Consider the following 26,017-nt stretch of genomic DNA (forward strand, 5'->3'; position numbering starts at 1 on the left):
CAGCCCAACCCGGGCACGTGGCAAGGGGGACTGGGTCCCACACTCGGTGACACCTCGGGCCCTCAGCAGCTGTACAGAAGGGGCCCTTCTAGCAGCTGAGCTGGTGGCCCCACAGGATTTTGAATGAGTGTAAATAATTTTAAATAACCTCTGGCCCTTGGAATAAAGTTCTGTTTTCTGTATTTGCCTGGAATTGCTTGAGCAGACCGGGGTGTCCCCGGATCTGCTTCACACAGACTCCAGGTACAGCAGGAGCCCAGCCTCCCCTCAGGAGAAACGCCGCCAGGCCGCCTCTGCCTCTCCTCCCGTCGAGGCCCCGGCACCAGGCTCCTGCAGCCTATAGGTGGGGTCCAGATCGTTCTCAGGGCCCACAGAGCCCAGAAGCCCAGGGAGGACAGAAGGTGCCCCACACGCACAGGGTGCCTCCCATCCTGCCGCCACACACGGGTCGGAGGCCCCTTTGGGGCCGGCAGGTGAGGCCCAGCTCAGTCCTTCTTGCTCCCGCGCGGCTGGCTGTGGAACTTCTGGTGCACGACCCGCAGGGTGGTGAAGAAGTTGCCCAGGAACAGCAGGAGGAAGGGGAGGCCGCACATGAGCACCTGCGGGGGCCGAGGGTCAGCACGAGCCCGCGCGGCTGGGCCCTCCCGGCTGTCCCCCGGGCCCTGCTCACCTGCCACTCCTTGCACTGCGGGTCTCGAGCCAGGTTAAACAAGGTCAGCGCGTTAAAGAGCTGCCAGAACTGAGAGGAAAGGAGCTGTACTCGGCAAGCCAGGGCCGAGCAGGGAGGACTCGGACGCACGGGGACACCCGTACCACTGAGCAGGGAGGACTCGGACACACGGGGACACCCGTACCACTGAGCAGGGAGGACTCGGATGCAGGGAGGACTCGGACACACGGGGACACCCGTACCACTGAGCAGGGAGGACTCAGATGCAGGGAGGACTCTGACACACGGGGACACCGGTACCACTGAGCAGGGAGGACTCTGACACACGGGGACACCCGTACCACTGAGCAGGGAGGACTCGGACACACGGGGACACCCGTACCACTGAGCAGGGAGGACTCGGACACATGGGGCACCTGTACCACTTACATGTCCAAAGAAAAGAAAAGGCAGCAGGAAGGTGAGGCCCCGCCACATCCAGGACTGGAAGCCCTCTGCAGGGAGAGGCCAGGGAGAGGCCAGGGACAGACAGGTGGACAGCACTCAGGCGTGGAGCAGGAGGGCGGGAAGTCCCCGCCCCGGCAGGCAGCCCTCAGACTCACCCACGGTGAGGTCCATGGTGTGCCGCTCGCCCAGGGCCCGCAGGCGGTAGAGGCAGCCGCTCTGGTAGTAGTACTGCAGGAACTGCACGAAGCCTGCGGAGACGCGGCCTCAGCGCCCGCCCAGCTGGGACCCCGCCCACCCTCGTGCGCACGCCTCGGGCCCAGTGGAGCCCCAGACACTCACTCTGGTACATGGAGAAGGACAGGAACTGGTTCCGGAACTTCTGGTACATGAGACCATCAGGCCTACAGGGGCAGCAGAGGGCGGGCAGTGAGGGAGCCAGAGTGCCATCTCTGGCCCGGTCCCCGCTCCCGCCAGCACCAGGCCACTCACCACGTCAGCATGACTCCCGACAGGAACGTGGACACGTAGTGATGGATCACCCACCAGCCTTTGATCCTGTAGGGGGAGCCACCGTCCTTCCGGTCCCAGCCCCTGCCTCCCACCCAGGGCAGCCCCCAGGGCCAGGTCCGCCCCTGCGCACCGGGAGCCATTGTTGATGAGGATGCTCTCGCGGATGGTGAGCGTGCAGTAGTACCAGACCAGCAGGAAGTTGAAGGCCGCATCTGTCACCCTAGGGAGGGGTGCGAGGGGTAGGAGGGTTGGTGCCAGGGCCCCGGAGGCGAGAGCCTGCACCCAGCGGCAGAACACCCACCTGGAGTTAAGTAGGAAACGGCAGGTGAAGGAGACGAGGATGAGGATGATGGTGAGGTAGAGCTTGAACTTCTCGTACTCGTCTTTGTAGGCGAACCTGGGGACGCACACGTGTGGGCCAGGCCGGGCTACCACGGGGTCCCCCTCGCTGCCACCCCAGGAGGGCCCAGCAGCCCTGGAGAAACCCAGAGTCCCAGGGTTGAGCCCAGGCAAGACCAGCCCACTAGCCACGTACTTGGCCTGCTTGCTCAAGAGTGTCACGTTGACATTCCCCAGAACCAGGCTCAGGTACAACCTAGAGAGAGGGAGAAGGGCTGAGAGGCCCAGTGACACAAGAATAGCAGAGCCCAAGCTGCAGGGCCGACCAGCTCGGCTTCTCCACGACCTTGCCCTTGGGGGGTTGCAGCCATCTCCACACGGAGCCCAGCTTGCCTGGAATCCTGACCTGGAGTGGACCCAGGTCCCCGGCCTGCCAAATGTGACCATGGCCTCCCGGCCTTGAGGCCTCAAGAAGCCTGGCTCTCCCACCCAGATCCCACATCCCAGATCACTCCTCGGTTCTGGGTGGTGGAAGTGGCATCTATGTGAAGTCAACTCTTGTCACCATCTCGAGCTCCTTGCTACCTTGACCCCAGGAACCTCAGCTCTGAGTCCACTTCAGGGCCCCACACCATGGCCACCTGTCCTCCTAACCCAGACAGCCTCCCTCAGAAATGCGACCTCTGGTTGTGCTGACCCCACAGGCTCAGGTTCCCATGTTCCCTTGAACCACGAGGACTCTTCCCCTCCCCATAGGCCCCGCACAGGCCAGGTCTTGTCCCAGCCAGGAGTCCCATGCCCTCCTTCACAATACAACCACTTCCTGGCCATGCAGCCCCCTGATCTCCAGCCTCCTGTATTTCCATCACTCCCCAACCAGGTTCATCTTGTCCTCTGCCCAGAAACTCCCAGGTGTGACAGCAAAGTCACAGTCCTTTACTAAGCAGCTGGCGGGCTCTTGCTCACACTCAGACCCCAGGGACAGAACTTCCACAAAGGAACTTGCCTGAGGTGGCAAAAGAGGTTACAGGATGGGGACTCTAACCTCACCAGAGACAAAGCCCGCCCAGCCTCCAGCCCCAGGCCACTCCTAAACCTGCCCAACCTCTCCACCCCCAGCTGCTGCCTGCCACCTGCCTGTCTCTGTGCCTCTGCCTCCTGCACCAGCGAGGCCCACGGGTGCCCTCCCGTCTCTCCAGGCGCCTCCTCCAACACTCCCTACTCCTTCCTGGGTCTCCCCTCCCTGGCTCTCCTCTTAGCATGGGGATGCGCCCAGCTCGCTCATGGGTAGAGTATCAGGTGCACCCAAGGCAAAGGCTCCCAGACCACCCAACTTCTAGGTGTTGCTTTCTATGACTTCTCTCCTTCCACACGGCCAAGCTGCTGAAGAGGCCCAACGTGGCGACTCCCTCCTCAGCTTTTCCATCAGCCTCAGTATCAGCCGCCGCACCTCCCTGCCACCAACTGGCTCTCCAAGGTCCGGTGGCCTCCTGGAAGCAACCCCTCCCTAGGCCACGACCCTCCTTCCTTGCCTTCCAGGAACCTCTCCCCAATGCTTTCAGCCTGCGGTCTCCTCAGTGGGACTGTGGCTCAGCCCTGGGCCTTGCACTGGCACCGCCAGTCTCCACCCTAAACTCTGGCCACTGCACTTTGTTCCCCGCCTCTACAGTCATCTGGGGTTACCGCTCATCCTTGACGAGAGCTCAGCATCCCCCCAGCCGAGGAAGCTTGCTCTGGCCACCTGGGCTGGGCCAGATGCAGGCCCACCACTCTGAGGTCAGGACCCCGACTGCATGACCGACGAGAGGCGGCCTCTGGTTTCTGCCCCTCTCTCCCAGAAGTGGCTGCAACTGGAGCCGGGGGTGGGGGCTCACCCATTCTTCTTGGGCAAATAGGCCTCCATGTCGAAGAAGAGGCCTTGGCGCTCCTTCATCTGGTTCTCCAGCTCCAGCGCGGCCTCCATGGCCTCTGACGGGAGGGAGGTTTTGCATCTGCAGGTGGAGCCGGAATCAGAACAGGGGCAGGCAGGCATCGCACCACCCTCAGGTGCAGAGGGCCAACAAGGCCCCAGAGGGACAGACTGTGCCTGGCACCCGGGGAGGCAGCACCAGCTCTCCCACCCACACTGGGGGTGCTCACTTCTTCAGGACGAGGGCCAGTTCCTGGAGCCGCTTCTTCTGCCGAGCAATGGAGCTGGTACAGTTGGTCTGCAACTTGGTCAGCTCTTCCAGCTTCAGGCGGTAGAGCCGGTGGGTCTCCTGGGGCCCGAGAGGAGAAGATGCAGGCTGGCTGGGGAGCCACAGCCAGAGCCTGCGGGCGGGCATGGGCTCTCCAGGAGGCAGAACCTGCTGTGCCCACCAGAGACCTCCCTGGTTGCCCTCCCAAGGCACTCCTCCCAACAACAGGCTGGTTCCCACAAGGTCTTCCTAATCCATCTTCCAGTGGTCCCCACCCCTCCACAGGCTCTCTGTCCTGAGAACTCTCTGGGTTCCAGGGACACAGGTCCACCTTCTGGACCACTGGGTGGCTTCAGGCCCTCTCAGTCCCTCCTGCCTACCCTACCTGCAAGGATAAGGGGGTGGTCAGATATCCACAGTACCTTCTGCTAGGGCATTAAGGATGCTTCCTCCCGGGTTAAAGGTCATCAGGTTTCAGCCTTGCACCTCCTGCCCTAAGACCACCAGCCCCCTCCCCTCCCCCAGCACCTTTGGCCTGAGGCTTCCCCTAGCACTTTGCCCTGGTGGGTGAATCTCAAGAAAGCCCAGTCTAGAGATTGGGCAAGAGGCAGTGTGGGGAAAGCAGGCGGTTGAGGCCAGCAGAGAGGCACCCAGGCTGGGAGACATTCTGCTCAGAACTCCAGGGAGCAGCACCGATGACAGCTGGCTGGGCTGTACCAGGGGGAAGCCATGGAGACAGGAAGAGGCTGGAACCAGGCCAGGAGAGGCAAAGGTCTAAGCAAGTCTCCAACTGGCCTGGGCTCCACTCTATGGGCCACCACACCCACCTCGGACCCCAGTCTGTACCACCTCTGCCCAGGCACAGTCACCACCCTCTCCTTCCTGGTCAAAGCCAGAAGCGTCCTCCACCCTGGTCCCAGGACATGACAGGCACGTACAAACTCCGTCCAGACAACTGCTCCTGCAGCTTCGCAATGGCTTCAGAGACTCCAACCCCAGTCAGACCCAGGAGGTCCCTGGATCTGGCTCCACCCCCTACTCCCCTCACTTTCCCAAGCAGCCACACGGGCCTGTCAGCCCCTGCTCTCCCTTCCCTTGATGGATGCAGTCCCTCCTCCTGGGACAGCCCGCACCCACTCTGGCCACGGGCTTCACCTAAACACCACTCCCCTAAGGCACTCTGACAGGAGCTGCCGCGGGATGTTTGTGGAGTGACAGATCCAGAACACTGGGCCCAGCTGGCTCGGACTCGGACTCCGGCAGCCAGCGGCTCTACTGGGAGGGGATGGGGTCCGGGTCCAGGTGCAAAGGGCGTGGGCGGACTTAGAGTCCCATCTCTTTCCATGGCCCTCGCGGGGAGGGGGGGGGGGTCGAAGTCACCCAGCACAGTGGGGGTCCCGGCAAGAGCACAGTGGACTGTCGCCGGACACTTGGGAGGGGCCAGCTGGCGAGGCTGGAACCTAAGGCCTCGCCACCCTCCGGAGCAACGCCAGGTTCCAGACCCCCGACCCCAATCTCCTCGCTGCCTGATCCAGTGCTGCCCGACCCTTGACCTCAGTCAGAGAGACGTGGCTCGGGGTCAATGGGTGGCGAGAATGGAGCCTACCTGGATGCTCTGGAAGTCCTGCTGCAGATCTTCCCAGTCCCGCAGGCAGTCGCCCAGCGGGCCCGGGGGCGGGGGCTGCATGGCTGCCGCGCCGCGGGCCACGGGAGCAGCAAAGGACTGCGCCGCAACCCTGGCCGGCCCGAGGCGCCTCCGCCCCCGCCCCCCGTCCGCTTCCGGGCTCGCGCCGCCACCGCGCCAATGGAGAGAGACCTGGCGCAGGCCGCGCGCTGGCCCCGCCCCCGGACGCAGCCAATCGCCGTCAGGGGCGGGGCCACGCACCCGAAGGGCGTCTCACCAGCGACTCTGGACCGGGTCCTTGGCTGGGCCAGCTGCAGCCCCTGGCCTGGGCTCCTCCTGCCGTGCCAGCCGCGTAGTGCTGCCTGCAGTGCCCCAGCCCGCGGTGCTGGGAGCAAACCAAGACCCAGAGAGGTGACACCGACCTTAAACACGTTTCGTCCTTGAGAAACGGCGCCTCTTCGTGGAAGGGATTCCCAGAGTTTTCTCTTACTAGGATTTTTAGCCACCTCCTTTCTGGCCTCCCTGCCTCCAGGCTCACCTCCACTGCCCTTCACACAGCCACTAGACTGCCCTTCCTAAAACACAGGCTAATTCCCACCCCGTCCCTGCCATGAAGGAGATCCCTTGCCAGACAGCAAGCTCTGCAGCCATCCCAGGCTTGGTCCAACTCATACTGACTAGAGTCAGTACTGCTGTAACCCCTCTGGCAAAACCCACTCCTCTTTGAGGCTTGCCCCCATCCCCCACCTCCATTTCACTCTGGAGAGCCCTAGGAGGCTTGTCCCAGCCTCACCCAAGTGATTGCAGGGAAGCCCCTGCAGTGATGAGCATCCTGAATTCCCCACCAGTCTCCTTGTATGTGCCCACTCCTGATCCCCAGGTTGTTGTATGGGTGCTGCCAGGAAGTGTGTTTGGAAAACACTGCACTTTGAGATCTTAGGAATTTCTAGGAACCTGGATGCAAGAGATGGGAAGGGTAGCACAGCCAGGCAGAAAAAATGGGAATGGGAGCAGAGAAGGGCAGTCAGTGCCAAGTGATGGGCAGGGGGTGGGAGGGTCACAGCACTGGGCCTATGGATGAGGCAAAGGGCCGAGGCTGGGCCTGGCATCTATGGGACCCAGTGGGGGAATCTCCACCTATGGCTGGCCATTGTGACACCTCTTGTGGACCAACACGGGAGCACCTCCCAGTAAAGCTCTAAAGGATGTGCAGCAGCTGCTCAGGCACCCAGAGGCAACTCTAGGAGGGCAGTGGGGTGTTCCAGGGTACCCCAGGGATATGGGCTCTCCTGAGCTGAGCAGACACGCCTCCTATGTTGAGTGAACAAGGAGCTTGGACGATGCAGTGCAGGACTCATAGGAGGCTACAGATGGCAAAGGCCTTTTCTTTCCACACCAACCTGGGTACACAGGCTGGCCCTCTACCCAGCAAAGGTGCCAAACAAGGTTCTTCTGGGGGGCCTCTGAAGGTCAGTACATGGGATCAGAAATGTCTGTGACAAAGTCTCCAAGAACAATCTTCTCCCACTCTAACAGCTGAGTCACCAGTCCCCAGTTTGGACGCATGTTGTTTTTGCACTTCTTGACATAGGCCCAGGACCTCTGTGAACAGAGAGAGGGAAAGGGGACGTTAGGATTGGTCATGGACCCTTTTCACCCTAGATCAGAACCAGCTCAGAAGAGACAGGAAGCTTGACTTGGGGCCCACAACATGGTTTAAGAGCTGCACACAGACAGCAGCAGCCTGAGATGGCTCATTAGGGCAGGCAGTCCAGGGAGCTGCCCTTGGGCAAGCCCTCTGGCATTTCAGAATCGGGGGACAAGTCATTCCCATTTCAGACAATTACTGTGAAACCTCCTGTGGGTGAGTACAACACCGCTGGCCTGGCTCAGAGGCCTCAACAAAGGTCTGCATTGTCACTGGATGGGTTACGGGAAAGGGGAAGACGATTGTGGGCAAATTCTCTGAAGAAGGAAAATTCAAGCTGCCTTCCTTCAGGCACCCACTGTAAAGAACAGGAGGTGTGTAGCCGGTCTCTATCCGGATGGAGGAGAGGGGAGAAGGGAAGGGGGAAATGGTGAAACTCTACTTCAACCTAATAGAGGCCAGCTGTGAAAAGCCCTTGCCAACATCACACACAGTGGAGAAAGACTGAGGAGCAAGGCGAGGGGCCACGTTCCCCTCTTCCGTTCGTACTGGAAGAACGGTCAGCGCAATTAGGCAAGAAAGAAAAGACACCAGAATTGGAAAGAAAAAAGATAATCTCCATTTGAAGATGACATGATCAATCTCATATAGAAATTTCTAAAATTTTACACACACATGGAGCAAACACATCCATTGAAGTCTCAGGATAACAAAATTAGCATATGCATCTGTTACATTTCTACAAATCAACAATGAACAATCCAAAAAGAAAATTAAGAAAAAATTCTATTTACAATAGCATCAAAAACACTAAAACACTTAACCAAAGAGGCAAAAGACATACCAAAAACTACCAAAAGCATTGCAGAATTAAAAATGACACAAAGAAACAAACATATCCAATATTGTAGAAAAACTTACTATGGTCCAGATGTCCATGCTACCTAAATAATCTATAGCTATAAGATAGATGGATGTAAGAATCCCTATCTAAATCCCAATGGCATATTTTTGTAGAAATAGAAAAAATCCTAAAATTCCCCCAATTTTTAAAAAAACTTGTAAAAAGAACGAAGTTGGAAACTCACACTTTAATTTTAAAACGTATGACAAAGCTAACCTAGCCACCCACTAGTAAGCCCATAACTAAATGGCCCTGTCCCTTAGTATTACAGAGAGCAGCTGGGTCAGAACAGACCCTTGAGGAAAAACCATAAGCCACATCCCCCAACCCCACACATCACCCTTCCAAGCCCACTAAATATCTGCTGGCAGACAGGAAAAACAGGGGTAAGAAGCCTCATTGTACCTAATGAGGTGACAGAAAGGTGAAAGGACAGGCCCAGGTCACACTTGTTAAGAGGCCCATTCTTCAGGATGCAAGACCAGCACCCTCCCTCCTGCCTGAGGGCCCTGTTGAAAGCTCAGACCCTGGAGCTGAGCCAGCCAGCTCTGGATTCCAGCTGTACCACTTACAGAGTGAGTGCTGCTGGTTACCCAACCTCTTCATGCCAGAAATGGGGTAACAGCAGTACCTAAGCTGCGGGATCGTTGTAGATGTGTGTTTATTACACTTCAGGAACACGGTTTGGCATGTAGGGTCACGATGCCACCATTAGCTATTAAAAATGCTTCAAGAGTTTGGTTTTGTTTGTTTTTCTGGACACCTACTCCCAGCATCTCAGTCACTGAATCTGATGTGCTCCAGGATTCCAACCTTGCACCAAAGCTCTGAAAGCCCAGGTCAGCAGTGGTTCTTGTGCCAGTAGACTCTGGGTCCTGGTTTCTTCCCAATCTCCCTCTTTGACCCCCACACATTGACCTTAGTGCCTGAAAAGTTGGGCTGGGGTCCAGGAGTCAGTATGTTGGGCAGCCCATGTCCCTCTTTGTCAGTCCTGACGGCTCTGATCATTGCAGCTGAGCTGAGCACAGCCAGAGGACATGATGTCCCTGCTACACAGACAGGGAACCCATCCCAGGACCCCAGCACCACATAGACAATGGGAGGCAAGAACACCTCCCAGAGTCAAGCCCAGGCAACCTGTGCCAGTGATCCTGGGCACTGCCTGGCAGCAGGGAAAGCTAAGTGCCACACAGGGCATGGTGGCAGTCCTTCCTGACCACAGCTCCAAGGGCTGCACTGCTTTTCTGGCCAAGAGTTATCAAGATGGCACCTTTGGGCAGAGTGCCCAGCAACAGGACTTCCTGCAGATGAGACAAAGATCGCTGCTCCAGGAAAAGCAAGATAGCCTGAACTTCAGGGAGCTCAGCACCCATTCACCCACTGGCTACCGACTGGGACAACCAAGCCCACACAGGATGGACTGTGCATCTCACTGCAGGGACCAGTGGAGGTCAGGGTGCTGGGTCTGCATGATCCCCGACACCGGGGGACCTGGGCCACTCAGAGGAGCTCAACAGGAAGTGGGTCCTCCTCACTTTGTCCGCATCCCAAAGCAGCTTGTCACCTTTGCTTTTGATGTGACCAGGGACAGGGCAGTGACTTGTTTGTCCGGGCTAGAGAACACATTCACTGTCGGCGTTGGAGAGCTCTGAGATTTTTTGGTCCCCAACCCTCCGTGGGAACCAGGGATCATGGTCTGATTCCACATCAAGACTCTTGAAGAGCTGGGGTTGTGGCTCAGGGGCACAGCGCTTGCCTAGCATGTGTGGGGCATGGGGTTCGATCCTCAGCACCACATGAAAATAAATAGATACAATAAAGGTATTGTATCCACCTACAATTAAAAATACTATTTAAAAAGACTCCAATTGTGGTAAAGTATCCAGAACATAAAACTCACCATTTTAACCACTTTTGTCTATATGGTTCCGTGGCATTGAGCACGTTCACATTCCTGGGCACCCGTCCTGCGGACCATCTCCAGAACATCGTCATTTTCCTAAACTGATACCTCAACCCCATTAAACACCAACTCCTTATTCCCACTTGTTCCCCGAGTACATCCGTGTCCACTGCTGTCCACCTAATTTTGATACTCTGCGTACCTCACACCAGGAGAATCCTATGGTAGCCATCCTTTAATGACTGGCTTGCTTTATGGAGCACAATGTCCCCAAGGTTCCTCCACATTGCGGCATGCAATTCCCTTCCCTTTGAAGGCTGTACCGATATGTCACGTTCTGTGCAACCTTTCGCTCATCCACATGCACTTGTGTTACTTTCACTTTTCAACTACTGCGAATGGCCCTGCAGTGAACCTCAGTGTGCAGGTTTCTGAGCCCGTTTCCCCTTCTCTGGTATATGCTGGAGACTATATCCAAGACTTTCTAGCCTGCAGCTCCCCGAAGAGCATGCTGGTCAATATCCAAATCCACTGGCCGATGGGCTCTGACCATGGTTATTCTTTACCCCTGCCCTTCCCCAAACAAACATGGGGGCTTTTCAGCTCCCACCCAAGCCCTCTGAGACCATGGGTCCCCTGCCTAGGGTAGGCCCCCAGTGAGCCCTGCCTGGGTGCCAGATGCCCCAAACCCCCAGGGTTCACCATGACGGTGCCCCTCCTCCCTTCCCGCTCTGGGCCCCACTTCCGAGGGGAGGACGATTGGCATGGGTGTCCACTGAGGCCCTGCTAGTGCTGCGATTCTGTGACTCCACATTGTTATCCTTCAGACCAACCCAAACAACCCTAGGGGATAGATGGGCAGCAGGGCTGGTGCTGCCAGTCAGCCTGGCCTGGCCTGTGTCCTGGCTAGCGCTGTGTACCAGGCCTCTGGGACATGCCCTTCGGCACCATGTGCTAGGAAAGACCCTGATTTGGGTCCCTGCCTGATACCCCTCCCCTTCCACACGACTGTGGCCTCACAGCAGCACCAGGCCCTGTTTCTCCCAGGTCTGGCTCTGACTCTAGGGTGGCTGTGGCCCAAGCCTGCCCCAAGGAACACATACCTTCAAGGTCTCCTCATTCTGGTGCATGAGGAAGGCCACAATGACCGCACAACTGCGACTGATGCCCCGGGTAGAAAAGACCATAAGGACGGAGCCCAGCTCAAGGTGAATCTCTGCAGAAGGAAAGAAGGGGTGGGGTGGTGCAGAGCCCTCTTCCCAGGACCTGGAAACTGGGTGGCTGTCCCGACGCCTCCGTGTGCCCACAGTGCAAGCGTGAGCACCTGGCATGCCACAGGGACTTCTCTAGCCACTGCTTGTCTAGCAAACGGGGCCCTCAGACCTAGCTGGCACTGCCAGGTGAAGGCCTTCTCCTGGCTCTCCAGGCTTCTAGCCCAGGGAGCCATTGCCAGGTGGCCTAATGCTGACAGGATCACCCCAGGGACAGTCAGGTGCCAGCTGAGGTGATGCAGTGGGCATGAATCCTGGCTGGGCCACTCACTGTTCTGTGGGGCTTGGGCAGTTTCCTCATGGAAAATGGGCGACAATATACCACCTTCCCATGGGGTTTCATTCTGCTCTGTGCCAAGCGCCAGGTGTAGGGGCACACACTTGCAGTCCCAGCTACTTGGGAGGCTGAGACCCGTTACCTGACTTAGAAACACCAGCTGCATTCACAGAACCCCCGAGGCTGAGTCCTGCCCAGTGAGGGGTGGGGAGGAAATTTAAGCTGTCCCCCAGGCTGGTGACCAAGAACTGAAGATGAACGCACCACGCACCTCAAGCAAAGCCCGTCTGTCAGAGCTGGAGGAGGACTCAGAGATGATTAAGGCCAATGGGATCACTGCATTCGTGGGGAGGTTGAGCCACCATCAGCGACCGGCTGGCCCAGAGTCACCTAGTGGGGTAGGGTCTCTCTGTGCCACAGGCTGCCACCTCATGGTGGAATACACAGAAGTCTCAATCTCAGATCCTCGTTGAGTGAAAGTGACAATCTGCTGGGCTACTAATGGGTGCTCGGGCTCCAGTGTCACCGTCAACTGCTCAGGCTGGGGACTGCAAGGGTGGAAGGAAGGCCGGCACCACAGGCAGGGCCTCTGCCCTGTCTCCCTAGCTCTTCAGGGACCTTGCTTTCCTCAGACAATCCTAAGCCCAGGAATGACTGCAAAATCCACCCTGGAGGATTTAAGCAGCTAGTGGGTGTTGCTTCATGTGTGGCGGGGGGACAACAGGTGGCAGGGAGCCCACACGGAGCAGCACAGCAATCAGGGCTGGGAGGTTTGGAGTGTTCCTCCCTCCATCCACACCATCCTGCTGACCAGATTCAAAGGCGCAGATGGAGCAAGACGTGCCCCTGGGTCCCCCACCTAGGGCAAAGCAGGCTCCATGGACACGTGCACACGCGGTAGCTAGCACCCACATCTTCACATAGCCTCGCCAGGGCTGCTGAACCCACAACCTGTGCTCCCACTGGACCCCATCTCATCTTACTGGGGGTCCTGAGAAGCTGGACTAATTCTGGGTTGCCCACACTCGGGCCAGGTGTGTGCTGGGCCCTGCCTTCTCTGTCCTCAGCAATGGGAGATCAGGTACAGGCATGCGGAGAAGGCACTATAGCCCCCGCTGCCGCCCAGGCCCAGGCAAGTTACTCCCTGTCTTGAGAAGGCTCCTTACCAATGAAGTGACAGAGGTGGCGCAAAAAGGGAATAATCTTGGCGTCGGCGGTATCTTCTATCTGGATGTGCAGAAGGTTGTCAGGGTCGCCTGCAAAACTAAACAACACAGGTCATCAGCACACAGCTCACTGGGGTGTCCCTCGTCTTCAGCAGCAGGACCACAAGGGAAAGATGCCTGAGCTCCAGTGAGTAGGAATGAACAGTGAATCTGAGCGAAGACTTTCATCATTTCACTGGTAGGTCTGATGGTCACTGTACATATCTTTTTTCCAGTGCTGGAATCAAACCCAGGGCTTTGTCCACACTAGGCAAATGCTCCACCACTGAGCTACACTGCACCCCAGCCCTGTTGTAGAGATTTTTGTATTTTTTTTCAAAAATTAGATTAAGAAAGTTCCATTCTATTCCTGGTTTTCCAAGAATTTTAACATTTTGAGTGGGACACAGTGGTGAACACCTATAATCTCAGCAATTCTGAAGTATCACAGGTTTGAGGCCAGTCTCAGTGGTGAAAAGCAACTGAGCAAGATCCTCTCTCAAAATAAAATGTTAAATAAAAAGGGTTGGAGATGTAGCTCAGTGACAAAGTGCTCCTGGGTTCAATTCCCAGTACTGAAAAGAAAAATTAAGAACGCATAGTGGGCTTGGGGTTGTGGCTCAGTGGCAAAGCACTTGCCTACCACCTGTGAGGCCCTGGGTTCCATCCTCAGCACCACATTAAATAATAATAATAATATCAAGGTATTGGGTTCATCTACAACAACAAAAAAAAATATTAAAAAAAAAGAATGCATAGTGAGTTGGGTGTGGTGGCACTTGCCTGTAATCCCAGCAATCGGCTCCAGAGGTTGAGGCAAGAGGATCACAAGTTCAAGGCCAGCAATTTAGCAAGGCCCTGAGCAACTTGACAGGACTCTGTCTCAAAATAAAATATAAAAAGGACTGGGGATGTGGCTCAGTGGGAATGTGGTCCAGCGCCGCTGGGTTCAATCCCCAATACTTGAAAGAAAAATTTAGAACGTATAGTGAATCTTAGCAAATACTTTCTCTGCATCTATTGAAATAATTGTTTCTTTTCCTCTATGTTAATGGTATGGTAAACTCTGAATTTTCCAGAAGTTAAAACTTGGTATCATCGGCACAGACCCAACATTATCACCATATATATCCTTTCATATATCACCATATCCAGTATGCTAATATTTTATTTAGAATTTTTACATCTACATTCACAAAGAAAATTAGTTTACAATTTTCCTGCATTATAACATCTTAGCTTATGATATTAAAGTATGTTGGTTTCATAAAATAAGTTGAGAATTGTTTCTTTTTATTCTCTAAAAAGAAAAAAAAAAACCCTTAATACTGACTTAATTTCCTCCTTAAATATTAGGTAAAATTAATCACTGAAACTATTTAGACCTGAAGTTTTCTCTGTAGAAAAGTTCACTAGTTCTTTATATTACTCAAATTTTGTTTGATGTCAGTTTTGATAGGTAGTTTCTAAAATTTGTTCATCTGTGTTTTATATTTACCGTAGTAAAGTTTTCGTCACTTCCTCTTAGGATCGTTTAGAGTAGGTGCAGGACACAGGCTCTCTCTGGCCATCTGGTTATTTGTGACTTTGCTCTCTTTGCCAAGTGTTTATTGATTTTATTTTATTTTTTAAAAAACATTTGGTTTTCTTGATCCTCTTTTATTGTTGCTATTTCAATAATCTGCTTTTATTATTCTTTCCTCACTTGAGTCTAATTTGCTGTTTCTTTCTTGAGATAAATGCTTAACTGATTTCTAGCCTTTCCTCTTTGTGATAAATATATTTAAGACTAAGTTTCCCTCTAAGCACAGATTAGCTACACTTCACAGATTTTGATACATAGTATTTTCATTATCATGTAGTTAAAAATATTTTATAATTTCCATTGTGAGTTCTTCTTTGCTTCATTGGCTGTTCAGAAATTTATAGATTTCTAGGAATTTTCTAGCTACATTTTTAAACTAATCATTTCTACCTCAATTCCTCAGTGTTTGAAAGCAAACTAATATAATTTTAATTTCCTGAAATCTATCAATTATTTTATGAACCAGCATATTATCAGTTTTTATAATATTTTATACATATATATTTAAATACACACATATACATACATATGGATTCAGCAACTATAGAGTACTACTTTTCTGCATTTGAAGATAAGTATCCTTTTCCAGTCTGTTAATATGGTGAATTACCTTAGTTTATAAAAAAAAATTTTTATAATTGCCAATGTACCTTTTATTTATTTACATACAGTGCTGAGAATCAAACCCAGTGCCTCATGCATGCTTGGCAAGTGCTCTACCACTGAGCCACAACTCCAGTCCCTTACCTTGGTTTTTGAATGTTAAACCAACCTTGCATTCCTGAAACAAACACAATTGGTAATGAGACAGTATCATTTTTAGATATTTTTTAATCCAATTTACTAAAATTGTGTTAAGAATTGTTGTACCTGTATTCACAGGGATAAAGGTCTGTAAGTTCCCCTTCTTGTAAAATCTTAGTTTTAAGTATCAAGTAATGATGTACCTCATAAATGAATTAAAAAGATAGAATACCATCATCTTTTTTCTTTTCTTTTCTTTCTTTGTATTGGGAATTAAACCCAGGCCACTTAACCATGGAGCCACAGCTCTAGCCCTTTTTTATGTATTTTTTAGAGACAGGGTCTCACCGAGTTGCTAAATGCCTCACCAAGTTGCCGAGGCTGGCTTTGAACTCACAATCCTCCTGCCTCAGCCTCCCAAACCACTGGGATTACAGGCATGTGCCACCATGCCCAGCACATCTTTATTTTCTTGAAAAGTTTGTGTGAAATTATTATTTCACCCGTAAAGGCACATGGGCCTAGATGTTGTCTTTATGCAACGTTTATTAGAGGGATATTCTGATTTTCTGATTATCTATTTCTTAAGTGAGTTTGAATCTTTCAAGGAATTTGTTCATTTAATCTAAATTTTCAAACTTATTGGCATAAAGTTGCTCGTTTTCTGGATATTGTTAATTAAAAACTTTGAGATAACTGCCGATTCAGATGTAGTCTTAAGAAATCATAGAGCCCTTATATATGCCACCTAGTTTCCCCAGTGGTCACGTGTTGCAGGACTACAGTATAACACCAAGAGCAGGATATTGACACTTGATATAATCTGTCAATCTTACTCCGATCTCTCCAGTTTTACTTGCATCCCCGTATGCCTGTGTGTGTATGTTGTACACTCTAGTTATAAAGTTTTCACTCATGTGGGTTCATGTATCTACCACAGGTCAAGAAATGAATAGTCCTAACACCAAGGGTCCCTTTTACTGCCCACTTATAACAAACACGCTTGAGCCCTTCCCTAGGGCCTGCCAACTACTAATCTATCCTCTATTTCTAAAATAAATTTTTGTCCTATTAAAAATGCTGTATAGTGGGCTGGGGAGATAGCTCAGTCGTAGAGTGCTTGCTTTGCAAGCACAAGGCCCTGGGTTCGATCCCCAGCACCACAAAAAAAAAAAAAAAAAATGCTGTATAAATAGAATAGGTAACCTTTGACTTGCTGTTTTGTGTTCAGCGATAATTCCATGGAGGTGCGACCAGGAGATCCAAGCTGTTGTGTGGATCAGCACACTTCGACTTTATTCCCAAGGAGCCGTCCAGGTCTGTGTGCACCACAGCTTTTCTAACTACTTACCAGTTGGGCAGCTGATGTACAGTTTTGGTGTAAATGTAAGCTTTTCTTTCTCTGGGATAAGTGCCTACAGCATGCTTTCTGATATTGGTAGGATCTATAATGATGTTGTCTTTTAACTTAATACTGTTACTTTTGTCTTCTGTCTACTCCAATCAGTTGGATAAGATATATCAATTTTATTGATCTTTCAGAGAAACTTTTTTTTTTTTTTTGGAGTAACAAATTTTGGATTCATTGATTTTCTTAATTGTTTTCTTTTTCATTTGTTTCTATTCCGTATTACTTCCTTCTTCCTGCTTACTTTAAAATTTTTGAGGTGGAAGTTCCTTGATTGAGTTCTTCTTTTCTAATGTAGGCTATAAATTCCACTCTAGGCACTGTTTTAGCTGCATGAACAATTTTTGATACGTATTATGTTTTCATTAAGTTCAAAATAATTTTTAAACTTCCTCTTAATTTCTTTGGACACATATGCTACTTAAAAGTGCATTATTTCATTTCCAAATGTTTGGGATTTTCCCTAGGTATCTTTGTTATTGATTTCTAATTTAATTCTAATTTAATTCCATTATGGTCAAAGAACATAATTTTTAAACTTTAATCCCTTTTAGGTTTAATGTTGTTTTGTGTCCAGAACAGGCTACCTTGACAAAAATATTCCATATTCTATTGAGAAGAATGTGCATTAAGAAGATATTCAAAGACTTAGGGCTGGGGGTTGTGGCTCAGTAGTAGCCAACTTGCCTAGTGTGAGGCACTGGGTTCAATCCTCAGTGCCACATAAAAAATAAATTCAAAAGGCATTGTGCTCATCTATAATAAAAATATTTTTAAAGAAGATATTCAAAGACTAGAGGGACATTACTATTATTGAACATTACTATTATCTTACAATTGTCAATTAAGTTGGATAATTGTGTTCTTTTAGTCTTTGAAATTATGACCTACCTACATTTACTTGTTCTACCAATTATTGATATGCTGAAAACTGATTGTAATTATGGATTGTTGTATCTCTTTCAGTTTTGTTTTTTTCTTAAAACTTGGGATTGAATCCATGGAGGCTCTGCCACTGAGCTATATCCCAGCCCTTTTTAAATATAATTTTTTAAATTTTGAGACCGGGTCTTTTAATTTTGCATAGGGCCCAAGTTGCTGAGGCTGTCCTCAACTTGAAATCCTTCTGCTTCAGCCTCCTGAGTCACTGGTATCAAAGGTGCTCCTTTCAAAACGTTTTAATAGTTTTTATTTCCTGTACTTTAAACTCCTTTATTTTATGTTATTTTTGAAGAATGGGATCAAATAAGCTCCTTTATTAGGTATACACATGTTTAAGGATATTTTTTCCTCTATAATCTAGAGTCTAAATTAATGACCACTTTCTCATAATTAAATGACCCCCCTCATCTCTGGTATTATTCTTTGCTGTGCAGTCTAATTTTTCTGATAATAATATAGCCACTAGAGGTTTTTAAAATTTGTCTTTGTCCTGAATATCTTGTTACATCCTTTTACTTCATCTTTATATTTAAAGCACATATATTTTAGGCAACCTATAATCTCTCCTTTTAATTGGAGTCTCTAGACTATTTATGCTTAATGTGATTGTTGATGTGAGTTTAAATCTATCATCTTGATATTTGTTTTCTGTTGATCTCATCTCTTTGTTCCTATGTTCCTCTTTCTGCCTTCTTCTGGGTTATTATGATTCTATTTTTCCTTTATTGGCTCATTCATTATGTCTTGAGTTTTCTTTTGAAATTGCTTTAGAGTTTACAGAACACATCTTTAACTGATTATTGAAGAGATTTTTTAAACAAGAGGGAAAGTGTTTTATATTCATCCTCATAATTATCACTTCTGGTGGTCTTTGTTCTTTTTGTAGAGATGCAGACTTCCATCTGCTATCGTTTTCTTTCTGCCCAAAAGACATCCTTTAACTTTTTGTAGGTCAAGTTCATTGATGATGAATTCATTGAGCTTTTGTATGCCTGAGAAAACTGTCCCATGTTGTCAATTGGTCATTGTCTGAAAACCCCTGATCTACATGTTTTATTTGAGTTATTTCAGTTATTTAAGGTGGGGCAGTAAATTTGGTCCCTGTTACTTCGTCTGGTCAGAAGTGGAAAGTATGCTCATTTGTATTCTCGAAGAATATATTTTATAGATATACAACTGTGAGTTGGCATTATAACTTTCTCAGCCAAAAAGCTAATTATAGGAAATAACTCACTTTTTGACTGTGATCTTTTTGAATTTATAGATGAATTTATAGACAGTTGACATCACCATAACATTAGGTTTCCTGTCCAAAAGTCCCATCACTTATGCTCTCTTTTATCTACCTCCTTTAAATTTAGTTTTCTTAGCCGGGCATGCTGATGCATTCCTGTAATCCTAGCGATGGCGGAGGCAGGAGGATCCAAGTTCAAGACCAGAGTCTGCAAACTAGCAAGACTCTGCCTCAATTTTTTTTTTTTTTTTTTAACCTGAAAGGCTGGGGATGTGGCTCAGTGGTAAAGGACCCTGGGCTCAATCCTTGGTATCACAAAAAATATATACATTTTCTTTACATAGGCCCTACATAGTTCTTAAATTTATTCCTAGGAATCTTATCATTTTTAGTTCTTATTGTAAATTGGATCTTTCATCTTTCATTGATGTTTCTACATTCATAAGTTGAATTTATTGATTCATTTTGTATGACATTTTAGTTATCAGATACCTTGCTGAATTCTTGTGTAATTTGCATTTCGATCAGGAGCTGAAAGGGGACAGTGCTGGGCCTTGGTGACCAGGACCAGACACAATCAGAAAAGTCTGGCCAGCAAAGCTATGGAGGGCTTTCCTGCACACTGAACAATGATGAGTGTGCATGTGTGTCCCTGTCGCCAAGGCAATTCCAAAGCATGGAGGTACTTCTCATAGGTCCCTGAGACAGGCCAGGCAGAGCAGACTAGGATGCTTTGTAATGTCACATTAAAGACCTGAAAAGCCCTGCTCTTGGTGAGGCCTGGGGGGCAGAAGGTGCCAAAGCCACTCCGGGCACAGCTGAAGTCCAGTGCTAACCCTGCTCCAGTGTGCTGACTGCCAGGAGCCCTTTCAACTCTACAAATGCATGACGCTAGGAAACGTGTGGCAATAAATGATACCCATAAAAAGCAGCATCTCATTTACTTACAAGGGTCCCACCTCCATGCAGACATTGATATGTGCTTTGATTTTCAAATCCTTCTGCACTTGAGGGTCACAGGCTTGACTGAAATTGCCCAGGAAGATCTTTCCTGGTATTATTTCAACAGGGTATGGCTGAAACGCATCTAGTTCCTGCAGTGGGGAAGGAGAAAGGCTGCGGTGGGCATGGGCTCCCGGGAAGGGCGCTTTGTGGTTCAGCAAATGCTCAGAAGAGTGATCCCAGCACAGTGGGAGGGACTGAAACCTGGACTTTCAAAAAGTGCAAATAGTAACTCGAGAGAGGAGAGAGAGGGCTGGTCACGTCAGGACACACCACAGCATCACCACGCCATGCTGGTTCTCAGCACGACTCACTGCCCTCCCTGGCACCCATGTGCACCCGGCCAGAGTCGAGGACCCTGTGGTTCAGAACCTCAGCCTCCCAGAATGTGTCCAGCTGGGGTGGCGTGGGGAGGCACAGAGCTTGTGTTACAATGGAGGACATCAGAATTTAAACACCTTAAAGACACATCCACATGGTGTCTATCTGCCACTAGAAAACGCCTTCTGATGAAGGAACCAAGTGGCAGGAAGGCAGGGAGGACAAGACAGCCACTTAGATGTGTGAATTCAGGGTCCATAATTGTAATAGAAAATTTGACCAAACCACATGAATAGACCCGAAGGACATCATGTTAATTGATATAGTCCTGGCACAGAGGGGCCAGTGCCACATGGTCTCACTCCCCCATGGACTCGGAAGAAGCTGATCTCAGAGGTGCCGAGTACAATGGAGGTTATGAGAGGCCAGGGAGGGGAGGGGCGGGTGGCAGGCAGGCGGGAGAAGCTGAGCAATGCGCACTAGGTCATAGCTGAATAGGAGCGAGGGGTTCTGTACAGTGGCTGAAGACGTAACGCTAACATGCTGTACATTCAAAAAGCTGGGAGGAGGAGTTTGGATGTTTTCATCATAAAAAATGACAAATATTCAAGGAGAGAGACATTTTATTTGAATTAATTATATAATGCACACATGTATCAAAATATCACCTAGACTGGAAAGCAGTGTGGAGATTCCTTAGAAAACTTGGAATGGACCCACCATTTGACCCAGCTATCCCACTCCTCGGCCTATACCCAAAGGACTTAAAATCAGCATACTACAGAGATACAGCCACATCAATGTTCATAGTTGCTCAATTCACAATAGCCAGACTGTGGAACCAACCTAGATGTCCTTCAATTGATGAATGGATAAAGAAAATGTGGTATATATATACAATGGAATATTACTCAGCTATAAAGAATAATAAAATTATGGCATTTGCAGGCAAATGGATGAAATTGGAGAATATCATGCTAAGTGAGATAAGCCAATCTCAAAAAACCAAAGGACGAATGATCTCGCTGATAAGTGGATGATGACACATAATGGGGGGTGGGAGGGGGGCAAGAATGGAGGAAGGAGGGACTGTACAGAGGGAAAAGAGGGGTGAGAGGGGTGGGGGAGGAGGAAAAAATAACAGAATGAATCAAACATCATTACTCTATGTAAATGTATGATTATGCAAATGGTATGCTGTTACTCCATGTACAGAAACAACATGTATCCCATTTGTTTACAATAAAAATAAATTTTAAAAAAATCACCTAATATAATTTTTTTTATTTTATGTACCAATTAGAAATACACAATTAAAAAAATAATTTGGTTTCTTTGAATCACTAAGAAACAGGATTATTTCTGTTTTTCCCAAAGCGAGTTCTAAGAAGCACTGGTCCTCCACAGTGCCTTATGAAAGGAGGGTGCAGAGGGCCAAGTACCCCGCATGCCTGACTCACCCTCTCTGGAAAACTAGCTGCACAATGGAAGGCCGGAAGAGGCCCCACATTAGGAAATCTGCCCTCGCTCAGACAAGGCTTCCCACACGCTCTGACTGGAGACCACTTCCGCATTGGAACTCCAAGGGAAAGGCTGGCCTTTCCAAGGTCCTTTGGCACCAAATCAGACTCAGAAGTAATGACTTAAATACGTCAGACGACCTCGCTGCCTGTGCCAGTCCCTCAGAGCCCTGGGGACTCAGCGTAGCACACCCCTACCACCCCAGGTAAGGCCACTACAAGCCCATGTCCTTCCCATGCCATCAGCTTCAGGAGCTGTGTGCAAAGCCAGGTGCCCAGCTGAGCCCGCCCTCAAGTTCACAGCAGAGATGGTGGATCTACAGGCAGGTCCAAAACTGCCCCGGAGCCCTGCCGACCCACCCAGGATGCCTGGCTCATTGGAGCCTGTGACATTCCTACAGTTCCACTGGAGACCAAACTGCCTCGGCACCAACCACACGCCTTGCCACCCTTCCTGCTTCCTGTAAACCAGCCTTCTTTTCTGTGGCTACCTGGGTTGGACTGGGACGAGGGCGTGGCACAGATAGAAGCCTTTCGTCTTCTCAAAGCCTGTTAATGCCAGGTGACAGCAGGAAAGAAAAGGCATCTCCACCAAGCATGTCCCAGCAGAGCCTGCTGTGCCCCACCAACTGCCCCTCCCAGGGGCTCCCCACCCCTGCGAACCGCACCATGGTCTGCCGTCACCCACACTAACGCAAGGGCCTTCCTCCTGTCTGAGCAATGCAGTCTCCGAAACGTCCTCAGACCGTCTTTTCTCCCCTGCCTCTCCTCGGGGCTCCCCAGTTCACTGCCCCACCAATCTGCTTTCCACTGAGCTTCCCAAAGTGCAGTGTGACCATGCCACCCTTCTGCTTGGCACTGCTTGGCAGCTGGCCCTCATTTCCTGAGAAGCATGGGGACACCCCCACTTTATGGTATAAGAACATGTAGCACATAAAACCATCACCTTTGCCCCTAAACTGGTGACAAAGGTCCTACGGCAGGGAGAGGCGAATGCTAGGTAACCCCATTCTAAAGAGTACAACCAAGCAGGGCTAAACTTGCCCACCCGGCCCTCAGAGCCTCTGCCAGCCACAAGCCCTCCCCTCCAAATCTAAGAAAGTCATAGGGCACACATCAAAACCAATCACACTGCATTTAAAATGTGCCACTCATGGCACGTCAGTTATGCTTTACTAAAGCTTTAATAAGGTGGGGGGGCGAGTTATCAGCAGCATAAAGTTTGCAGAGACGATATCCATCTCTCCATACCCTGCAAAGCCAGCATAGGGAGGCTTCCCAGGAATAGGGAGCAGCACCCCGTGGGCACTTGCTGAGCTCCAATCCTGGGTGCCATCATGTCAGTGGAGAGAACGCTTGTGTGTACACCCTAGGTTTGGAAACACGTCTGCCCTCAGACACCCGGTCCTGCCTATCACACAGGCCCACTGAGCAGCAGTCGGCAGGGGAGGGAGGGTTGAGGAAGGTCTGCCAGGCCCCTTTCCCTACCAGCACACTGCCCCGTGCATCTGGCCAGGATTTAGGTGAAGACGGTGGACGTGGTGGCTGTCAGGGCTGCCCAGTGAGGGGAGCTTTGAAGTGGGTCCCAGCTGGCTCTCTAGAAGAGCTTCAGCAACAGGAGGGACAAGGGTGAGGCTGAATGAGGCCCCAAGAAACCCAAAAACACAGGCCACGAGCAGCACCCAAGATCAGACTGGACCAGAGTAAGAACAGGACCACTCATCAGCTGCCAGACACAAAATGGACTCCATGCTGTCACCAAGTGGCCTCTGCCATTACCGGACAGCTATGAATTCATGATTCAATTCTCCAGCCTGGTCTCCTTGCTCTCTTCTCATCCCCCGTCCCCTTCTCATCTTCCTCCTCCCTGCCCTCCACCCCTCAGTCCCCAGCCATGCCTCCCTGCCGAGCCAACCTCTGCTCAGCCCTCTGCCTCACCTGGGGCATCCAGATGATCTTCTGGGTCCGAAAGAAGTGGTACAGGCCTGAGAAGCGCTCGTAGCCCCCTTTCAGGATATGCACGGGGTTGCCGGTGAAGTCACTCAGCATCTTGCCACACTCCACAGCAGGTCCGAGTGCCATTTCTAAGAATGGAGACCAGAGAGTGACTATACCCTGTGCGTACCATCTGTCTAGACAGCCACTCTGTCTTCTGAAAAGCAATTATTTAGGAAGCCAAAGCAAGGATAAATGAGAGGAATGTTACGATTAAATTTTAAAAGCAACTCACCATCAGGTAGATCTTCTGTAACTGTCTATATATACACAGAACATATGGATGCCATATGTTGTATATCAAACAACTCACCTATGTGAAACATAATTCTGTGGTTTCTAGTATATTCAGTTGTGTGACTATTGTCACAATTTTAGAATGTTTTCATCACCTCCAAAAGAAACCCTGTACCAGTCACTTCCTGGTTACGCCCAAACTCCCAGCTTTGGTTATGCCAAGCTCTGTCTAATTTTCTTCAGATTCAGGTACTCTGGACATTTCATATAAACGGAAGCCTGGCAGTCACATGATGTTGCATGTCTGTCCTGTACACTATGGTCTCCTCAGTGTTCATCTCACTTGCAGATGTATCAATACTTTCATCCTTTTAATGGCTAATATTCTACCATATGGATTTACCACTTTGGTTTTATCCTCTCATCTGCTGATAGACTTTTTGTTACTTCCACTTTAAGGCTATTGTGAATAATGCTGTTACAAACACTCATGTGTAAGTTCTTGTGCAGACTCCGTTTCTTTGGAGTATCTGTCTTAACCCTTTGAGGAAACATCAAACTTTTTTTCTGAAGTAACTGCGCCATCTCACACTCTGGTGGGCAACACAGGAGGGCTCCACCTTCTCCACGTTCTCATCACGTGGCCATTCCAGTGTGTGATGTGAAATCTTACCTTCACTGACCTGCAGGATAGACTGTGTAAATCAGACACGTGGGATCGGAACTCTGCATAATTAAGGCTAAGCAAAAATACCTGGATCCAGGATCAGACCCAGAAATAGAAATATTCAGTAGCGGGCTCAGGACAGTCATCCAGATGGAGCCAGGTGCGGACTTTGACTTCTATGCTGAACTTGAGGCCTGGGAGACAAGGACACTTCCAGCAGGGACTGCTCAGGACATGATGGCCTGGGACCTGCCTGGAGGGACTACATTTGGAGGACAAGTCTAGAGTCTGTAACCAGGCTGGGACACAACCTACAGTTGTCAAGACATGGGCCAAACCCTCCCACGGGGTCTGATTCAGAAGTCAGAGTCCAGTCAGAGGGCCACATGGTGCCCGCCACATCCCTCCTGAGCCCAAGGTGGCAGGAGGGCCCCGAGAGCTGGAGAGAGTCTCAGGACACACTGCTGTCACCTTTAGGCTGCTTCTCAAGACCAATTGGAGGTTTATTTAGTCAGGGACAACAAGGTCAAAACCAGATGAAGGCCAGCTTCCAAGGGACAGTCAAGGATGCCAGCAGAGCCCAGGCTACCCTTCCAGCAGCCTCAGAAAAGATCAGTTTCCCCTTGTTCGGAAGCAGGGGTGTCTCCACAACAGCAGTGATCCATTACTGGGAAGCAGAGGTTTCCACTGCAAGGGGGTAACAGTTGATATTCCTGGAATGTCAGTTTTACTCATGTCTACTCCCATTAATCACAAGTCCTCTGCTGACATGAGTCTCCCACTCTGAATGGAGGTACTTGCTGCTTCCACAAGGAGGGGAGACATACCAGAATAAGGTCCCTGCTTATAGGGGGCAGTTTTGAGTTAAATTCTCTGAGTTCCACAGCCAACCAATTGCCATGAAAGCCAGGCTTTGCTGAGAGGTCAAGGAATCCCCAAAATTGTCTTTCTGTGTCAGGGAGCATACTTGCAATCTATAACCCCACTGTCACAAGGAAGGACGGTTCGACATGGAGAAATCTCTCGTCCAAGATGGGGAAGCCCTCAGAGTGCTGCTTGGAGGAAGAGCCCCAGAAGCCAAGACCAGGATCCTAAGAAGACACCGACGTTTGGGAACACCCACAGGCAGGGTGCCCGCGTGCACCCTGGAAAGAATTGGCCCATTTCCAGCTGGGAACTCTGTGGCCCCCAGCAGAGGTGGCGGGTGGTCAAACCAACACTGAAGGCCAAGGAGAGGTGCAGCAGGGCACAGGGGATGAGCAGCCCAGATGGGGAGCCTGAGCAGAGGGTACAAGGTGGGGGTCCCCAGAACAACTGCTGCATACTGCCAGGTACGGAGGACTGCTCACGATGTCCATCAGCCATGGACATCACAGCCCTCGGCACA

The 26,017-nt window shown here is 50.3% G+C and overlaps 2 protein-coding genes across 3 annotated transcripts in view; both read right to left on the reverse strand.

Moving 5' to 3' along the window:
• Positions 1 to 163: 163 nt before the first annotated feature.
• On the reverse strand, positions 164 to 5,927 carry Tmem120a (transmembrane protein 120A). Its single transcript, XM_047533055.1, has 12 exons — positions 5,750 to 5,927; positions 4,106 to 4,224; positions 3,841 to 3,957; positions 2,163 to 2,222; positions 1,929 to 2,024; positions 1,758 to 1,847; positions 1,607 to 1,672; positions 1,457 to 1,518; positions 1,273 to 1,365; positions 1,100 to 1,164; positions 671 to 739; positions 164 to 599 (listed from the first exon to the last, which is right to left on the reverse strand). The coding sequence occupies exons 1-12, from the start codon at positions 5,828 to 5,830 to the stop codon at positions 486 to 488; spliced, it is 1,032 nt and encodes a 343-aa protein (XP_047389011.1). The 5' UTR covers positions 5,831 to 5,927; the 3' UTR covers positions 164 to 485.
• A 1,147-nt stretch (positions 5,928 to 7,074) lies between these two features.
• Positions 7,075 to 26,017, reverse strand: part of Styxl1 (serine/threonine/tyrosine interacting like 1) — a 49,002-nt gene continuing 30,059 nt past the window's right edge. The window contains exons 6-10 of one of the 2 annotated variants that reach the window (XM_047533750.1): positions 23,670 to 23,815; positions 19,837 to 19,982; positions 12,937 to 13,034; positions 11,326 to 11,438; positions 7,075 to 7,369 (exon numbers count right to left, since the gene is read on the reverse strand). In XM_047533750.1, the coding sequence (XP_047389706.1) occupies positions 7,238 to 7,369; positions 11,326 to 11,438; positions 12,937 to 13,034; positions 19,837 to 19,982; positions 23,670 to 23,815 (635 nt within the window). In that variant the 3' untranslated portion in view covers positions 7,075 to 7,237. The remainder of the gene's footprint in view (positions 7,370 to 11,325; positions 11,439 to 12,936; positions 13,035 to 19,836; positions 19,983 to 23,669; positions 23,816 to 26,017) is intronic. The other variant, XM_047533749.1, reaches the window with a different exon arrangement.

Source organism: Sciurus carolinensis, chromosome 18 (assembly GCF_902686445.1).
Source record: "Sciurus carolinensis chromosome 18, mSciCar1.2, whole genome shotgun sequence".
Classification (NCBI taxonomy): domain Eukaryota; kingdom Metazoa; phylum Chordata; class Mammalia; order Rodentia; family Sciuridae; genus Sciurus; species Sciurus carolinensis.